This window comes from Protopterus annectens, chromosome 10.part0, assembly GCF_019279795.1.
Source record: "Protopterus annectens isolate FY-2018-M chromosome 10.part0, PAN1.0, whole genome shotgun sequence".
NCBI classification, from domain to species: Eukaryota; Metazoa; Chordata; order Ceratodontiformes; family Protopteridae; genus Protopterus; species Protopterus annectens.
The window spans coordinates 1,475,991,916-1,475,999,328 of NC_056744.1; the positions used below are offsets into that span (position 1 = coordinate 1,475,991,916).

At 39.0% G+C, this 7,413-nt stretch overlaps 1 protein-coding gene across 1 annotated transcript in view; it reads left to right on the forward strand.

Annotated features, from left to right (window-relative positions):
* The first annotated feature begins 677 nt into the window (after positions 1–677).
* Positions 678–7,413, forward strand: part of LOC122813665 (zinc-binding protein A33-like) — a 22,731-nt gene continuing 15,995 nt past the window's right edge. Inside the window, exons 1-2 of the mRNA XM_044086107.1 lie at positions 678–778; positions 869–996. Coding sequence (XP_043942042.1) covers positions 735–778; positions 869–996 — 172 coding nt within the window. The 5' untranslated portion in view covers positions 678–734. The remainder of the gene's footprint in view (positions 779–868; positions 997–7,413) is intronic.

Sequence of the window (7,413 nt, forward strand, 5' to 3'; positions counted from 1 at the left end):
ACAATCTTGTTTGGGGTCTAGAGAGAGAGACATAGTCCAGACCCATATCTGGAGTGTGCTCCCTGTGTGCTTTTAAGGAAAATTGTGCTTGTTGCAGAGAGCTGCATCTGAAAATACTATGTGTATCCATTTTTGTTCCTGGTGGCCATCCCTTACTAGTGTCAGTGGTGAGGATTGAGGCTCCTTGATCACTGGCCCAGAGTAGGGACCATCGCCACTACTATTGTGCCTAGTGATGTGAACTACACTGCAGATTTTCCAGTTCTCAGATGAATATATCTGTTGTTTTCATTAAATTTAATTAGTTGTGATTTATAACATTCATCCTATATTGCCAAATTTCTCCTTGATTTTTTGCAAATAATTTCTGAAGATATTAAGCTGCATAACTTCTTTGGCTTTTTTTCAGAATGTTAGCCTCTAGCATGAATGGCAGCTGAATATAAAAAGAAAGAACACAAATGATTGGAACACCGAAATTGGAATGTCAGAACATACAGATTTAGATAATGTTGGATTTTGGTATTTTAGCACAGCTAAATGCAATTATGGATTTAGGACACCATGAATTTTGCTTTTGATATTTACTGTTTTAGGCTCAGGATATGTGAATGCTTATGGTTGTGTATTTCTGCTATTTCTCATCCAAAAATGTTTGGTTTGGTCAATCTTTTGTCATTTTACGAATTCACAGTCATAGAAGTATTTCAGTTCACTCAAATATCATTAAAATCATGTTATTCTATTCCACACAGAGTCTCAAGAATGAAACAGAAAGGTATGTAGGTGAAGTGTTTTGTTTTTACTTTTTTCATTTTCTGTGCACATTAAGTCCAAAACTCATATTATGTTTATTCTCTGTTTCCAGGAACAAAGACAGTCAGGAAGTGAAAACTGATGCTGTAGAAGTTATTTCTGATGATCTGACTCTAGGGGTATACAAAGGTCCTCTACAGTACAAAGTTTGGAAGGAAATGCTATCTGTCCTCATCCCTGGTAAGAGACATGTCTCTATATCTTGAGGGCTGCTAATAAGAAAGATCAGTTTGTAAACTATGACCTAAATTCAAAGCTATAAGGGAGGCCAATTATGGATCATGGTCTGTGCTCATGATTTTGTAAAGAAAAGGAAAAATCTTCTTCTTTCGGCTTTTCCTGGTTAGGGGTCACCACGGCGGATTATCTGTCCGCTCATGATTGGCAGTGGAGTTTTACAGTGCCGAGTTGCCAGCCTGATGCCCAACCTTCCACAGAAGGCACACACTCACACCTAGGGCCAATTTAGAGTGTCCAATCCACCTACTGCATGTCTTTGGGAGGAAACCGGAGCAAACCCATGCGACCCCAGGGAGGACATACAGACTCTGCACAGAGGGCAATCCAGCCGAGAATCGAACCAGAGGACCTCTTGCTGTGAGGTGGCAATACTAACTGCTGCACCACCGCGGCTGCCCAAACAAAAGGAAAAATAATGTTACTAAATTGAGAAGTAAGTACCAATCTACCACAATTCTCTTAGAGCAGCATGCTAAATTAAAGTGGTCAAAGCATGACACACTATAAAGCCTATAAACAAAATAAGCATAAAAGTAGGCAATGCAATAAACAAGGTCAGGTTTCATCAAGTACAGGTCATGCCTACTCAACCTGTTGAACTGGTTTGAAAAGGTCAGCAAAGCAATAGACAATGTCAAAATGGTATATACTACCTACCTTGACTCGGCCAAAGTATTCAATACAATGACTCTCTTGGGCATTGTAGATAAACTCACAAAATTAGTTATAAATGCCACTTTTGCCTACTGGATAGCTAACTGGCTGAAAATTTTCACCCAAGAATTTAGGAAAGGGAAGTCTACCTCAAGAAAAAGGCCAACATTAAGACCCTCTGACTGACCAAGTTTGCAGATGATTGTGAATTAGGTACTGTCATAGATTTGCCGAAAGGCACAAATACCCTTCAAGAAGATATAACAGAGACCAATAACTGGTGCCATAGCACATAATAAAACTCAGTGCCAAGATTGGAATAATATAGTATACTTTGGGAAGACAGCTCCATTTGAGACTACCACATTGATAATACTCCCCTACAAGTTGACCCACTGGTCAGGGATTTGGGAACACATGTGGACAGTAACCTGGAATTTGGTCATCGTTTGCCTATGGTAATAAGGAAATCATTATATATTGTGTAAGTAATAAGCAATGGTATGCCATCTAAGTCCAAGGATGTCATTGTTCTGCTGTACTTAGTTCTCATCGAATAAACCATTGAGTACAATACCCCCTTCAATATTCACTTGAACAAGCATATGCAGCAAATGGAGCATCCACAGAATTTCTTCAATAAGTGAATACAGGGCATAAACAGCATGTCCTATGTGGACCCTTCAAAGCCTTATCCCTGTATTCCATCTTCTCCAGACTGCTGAGTGACAATCAATGCCTGCTTATAACGCATCTTCTGATTCCACTCTGATGGACCTATTGTACATCTCTAAAATAAATAACATCAGAATTACTCAATCTAGTCACCTAACCCTCATCTGCAATATAAATAAGGCATGTAGGAGAGAGGTATGTGTCTCACAAACTATCCCTTCTTTGGAACAGACTTCTCATCCTTGTGAAGCAGAGTTCTTCCCAAACCCAATTCAAGTATAACTTAGACCAGTGGACTGGGAATTGGAAATTTACCACTGGTATGGCAGCTATGTCTCTGTTAGACAGAGTTACCCATGCCCAAGCTTAAGATAACCCTATGGTATCAAAACTTTTCATATACATTTCAGAAGCATGGCTAGGCTTAAAATACCCCCTGGGGTCATTAGCCTAGTAATCACCTATGAACATATGACCCTATAATTACATAAAGATAAGTTTAAAAATCTATTAATGTTTAAATGGCTCCATTAAGTAGCCCAGCATGACTACTAGTTATTTACAATTAAATTGTTTGAAACTTCATCTGGAATAAAAAAGGATGAAATTTCAGACTGATGCAAAATAAATAAATAAATAAATAAATACAATCAAAGAGAGATTTGCTTACATTTCCAAGAGATCCTTTGCAGCCCCCCCCCCCCAATTGTGGGCTTTGCTCCTACATCTTCTTTACTTACATATCCCATCTCTGTGATTACACAAAGAGGACAGACCATGTACTGTGCTATAACTCCAAGCTGTACTCTCAGTGATTCTCTTTGAAGAATAATGATCGAGAATCAAAAAGTCAGCAAGTCTGGATCAGCAGTTTGAAGCCATGTAGAACTCATCAGTTAGTAGGTTAACTATGTTATGTGGTCACTTGTTAAATGCCTGAACTTCTTTATTAACCTCTTCTCAAACATTAATACAGTGTATTTAGTGACTTCATAAATACGAGTGCAGTGTGTGATTCCAAATGAAATGTTTCCATTATTTCAGTCATTTTCTCATAAAAGCATCAGTGGAGTATGTGATCCTGCACAAAACACTGACCTTACTTCATTCATTTATTTGTGAAAGGGCATAATGCCATGTGTGAACCCAAGTGACATGCCAGAATTGAATGTCAAGTCATGGTTTGAGTGTTTAATCCTAAGCGCTGAGCAAAAATAAATTCAAACAGAAATAAAATGAAAGGTAAACAACAACTAAGTATTATGACTAGACACAAATACAAAACATGCATTAATATTTAAAAAGTCTGAAATACTACAAAAAAACACTTTATGGAACAGATGGGTCTTATTCTTAAAGCTCATCACAGGAAGCTACTACTGAAGATGCAAGGTAGTGAGTTCCACAAGAGTGGGATGTGACAAGAAAAACATCACCAGACATCTCTAGTCACATTCTAGGAACGGCTAGCAGTTCTCTCATTACCTGACTGAAGTAGCTGAAAAGGTGGTAGAGTGACAACAGTCCTTTTGGACTGTCAGGAATCCAGATCCTTCAGCACTTGGTACATTATATGTCAATCTCCATGCCAGTATCAGCCACTGCAGACTCCACAGCACAGGTGTAATGTGGGCATGGAGGGGGTGAAACGTCAAAGCCTTGCTGCATATGCCTGGATTGATTGGAGGTAGTGCAGGTTACCACGCAAGATCAACAGGGAAAGGGCATTACAGTAAACCAAATATGAAAAGTCCAAATCAAGAATGACCCTTCTAATGCTCTGTAGTGGATTGCTTTACCCAATGTTCTGCAGATAAAAATCCAGCTGATTTAAAAACTGCTTTCCCTTGACCCTTTAATCACAATATATTATTTAAGATTATACTTATATGATGAACGTTTAATGCAAACTACTGTTATTTCCTTCATTCATAATTATGGGAGAAGATAAGGATCTGAGAAGGGCATTCAGTCACATAAATGGTCATAGCCTGTATCATTGGTAGGAATGAGTTTCAGATGCCTGCTTTTCATCTACTTAAGGATGACATCTAAGCAATCTACAATGGTTTCAAAACCTGCCATCTTTTCCAGAGGGAAGGAGAGGTAGAGCTATTTATTCATCAGCAGAAGAGTGATACCAGAGACCCCCTCCTTCGGATGGTATCTACAAGCAGTGACATATGCATCATGAACAACAGTGGTGCCAACTTAGGGTCTTTGGTACCATTTATTACTGAGGGTAAATCAGAGAAGTATTAATTACCAAGACAACCATAAGGGGGTGTCCTGTGAGATAAGAGGCAGAGCAGTTGAGGTTTATGGTAGGGAGAACTCAGCAGCAATGCAGCTGTTATATCAATACCACATGGTTCATGGGATGACCTGCTTTCAAGAGAGAAATGAAGACCACAGTAGAATAGAATTATTACTCCTTGACCACTGGAAGCTTATTTACTACTCCAGTAATGCCAGTTACAGTACTGTGCCAACTCCTGAAACTAGATTCACAAGGACATAACAAGTCAAAAGTGATCTGAACAGTGCATAAACAACTTTCCCTTTGACCCACCTAACATAGAGGTAGTTAGAGATATAGAGGAAATTTTACAAACTGTACAGATCCAGATATGTTTTTTGAAATAATAATAATAGTCTCTAATTATTTTAGAAATATATTAGTTCATAGATAAAAAGATACTGTTTGGAGAATTGCTGGACTAAGATCCTCCAATTTTCATCGTATTTATCCAGCTGAACCAAGGTCTAGTCCAATAAAAGTCATGTGCAAGTCAGTATGACACTCTTACCTATACAATTTCTGTGGAATTTATATAAGATCACTACTATGTCAGTTAGAGGCCTACTGGAGAGTCTAAGCTTGTCTTACTCAACCTCATCAGTAAATAAATGAGCAGCAGACTCAATGAGGCAGAAGCAGCTTTCTGGTTCCCAAGGCATGCTGGACAGTAAAGCCACTCTATAAGCCAGGAAAGCATCATTGGATGAATCAAAGCCATTGAGGTCTACTTGGTCAAGAACACTGTCTTCTTTGGGTGATTTCCATTTTGTAAGAATAGTATAAATAATTTTTATTTTCTCCAGTTTTGTCATGATCATCCACATTGGTATTCCAGTGTCCATCATGGTTTCCAGTGGCTATGAAGATCATGATCATAACAGTGTTCTGAGTCCTGGTTAGCATACAAACACATGAACTGGAGTGAAATGATCAGTAGCATCTGTGATACCCTGATTATAAGACAGTACGAAATGCTGACTGTTCCTAGTCCTGCACTCCAGATGATACTCTACCAGATAGAAATCAGGTCACTCGCAAATATATTTTGCAACTTTCTATATTGGACATGATTTAACTAAGCAAGGCTTCAAGTTGAAGTACATCAGATGACAGAATTAGAAAAAAATGCCCCACAGTGAAACATGTTTAGGGAAGGTAGGCGGTAGCAGCTGTTCAAAGCTCACACATTCTTGAGGGAGGGTGGTGTCTCTGGCTCATTCCTTGGGTGACACCTAGAGAGGGCGTTAGGTATAGAACCCATGCAGCATGAGCCTATAGGACATGCCCTATTTATGGGTCAGGAATTAACAAGTGGGTAGAGGCAAGCATACTCCCTAAGGCTGGCAGAATTAGAAGACATCTGCAGAGCTGCAGCAGGCTATAAAACTCCATGAGGAAAGGGAAAGTTCCACAAGACTGGAAGTCTGGTGCATTTACTACCACCTAGTTCTCCCCTCTCCAGGGAAGCAAGTGGGCAGAATAGGCCCTCCAGTCAGGACAAAGAATGGGCTAAAAATGGGCCATAGGGTTACAACCCAGGATGGAGAACAAATGGATCTCTCCCAAGAGAGGAATGAAAAGGATAACTGGGTGAAGAGAGGTGAGCCACTGGTGTGACCCAGTGGATGGCCAAAAAAAAAACAAAAACAAAAAAAAAAAAACATCCTTGCCACCAGTTCTGACAGGGCCACACATAAATGGAATATCAAGTCTAAAGTGTTATTTTTGTGAAGTATAGCAGTGGTAATAATCTGAATTAACCCAAACATTTCATGGTTTTAAACAGACTCGGTGCTGACCAAATCTGAGTCACTCAAATTCAATTAGTGTAGATGATTTACTTCTAAGTCAGTATATAAACTGTTGCTGAAAAGCATTCAAGATAATTGGTAAAATATTTTTACAAAGGAACCTGTATGTTTTCCTGCTGCCAGCCCAAACTAATTGGAGTTGGTTGAACTGCTCTGATTCTGAAAGATGTCTGGAATGGATCTAAAGCAGGTAACCACCCTCTCCCCAGTAATTAAATTCCTGAAATACTCAAAAATAGTGATGCTGAAATGGATGAAAGCAAACAAATAGGGGCCAATGTTGCCATCAAAACAAGCCTTTTTTAAAACTGTAAGCTCAGCATTGTGTAACAAGTCTGATACTATGCCTGGCTATCTGTGGTTAGACTTCATGTTAATTAATAGTGCCTTATATGAAGCTACCAGATTGCAGCTCTTGCCTCATGGCTTGAGTTGTACAAACTTCCTGAGCTCAAGTAGACATGAAAGCCCCCTGTGCATGGATACTTTCATGACAGGGTTGTGATAAGTCATCTTAACAAGCATCTGGCCACCACAATAAAGAGAGAGACAGTTCATCTACAAACACCCATTGGACCATACTTGCCCTGTGCCCCATTTTATTCACAAGACACCTTTGGCAATAAGACACACTATGTGGATGGTTTGAGGCTGAAAAGTAAGGTAAGAGATCAGTTACTTACAAAAGATCAATCTCAGGTTAAAATCAAAGTGAACATTACAATTCTAGCTTGGATGAATAAATTATCTTCATTAGGTTTCTAACTTAACTAACTACAGTGATCAAGAACATATCAAGGGATACCAAGAAGCAGAATCTGAAGATTAAATGTAAGAGTACTAAAAACATGTCCTAACAAATCTGACAAAAATACCTATTTCTTGATCATTCAGATTCTTTGTTTGAACTTTGCA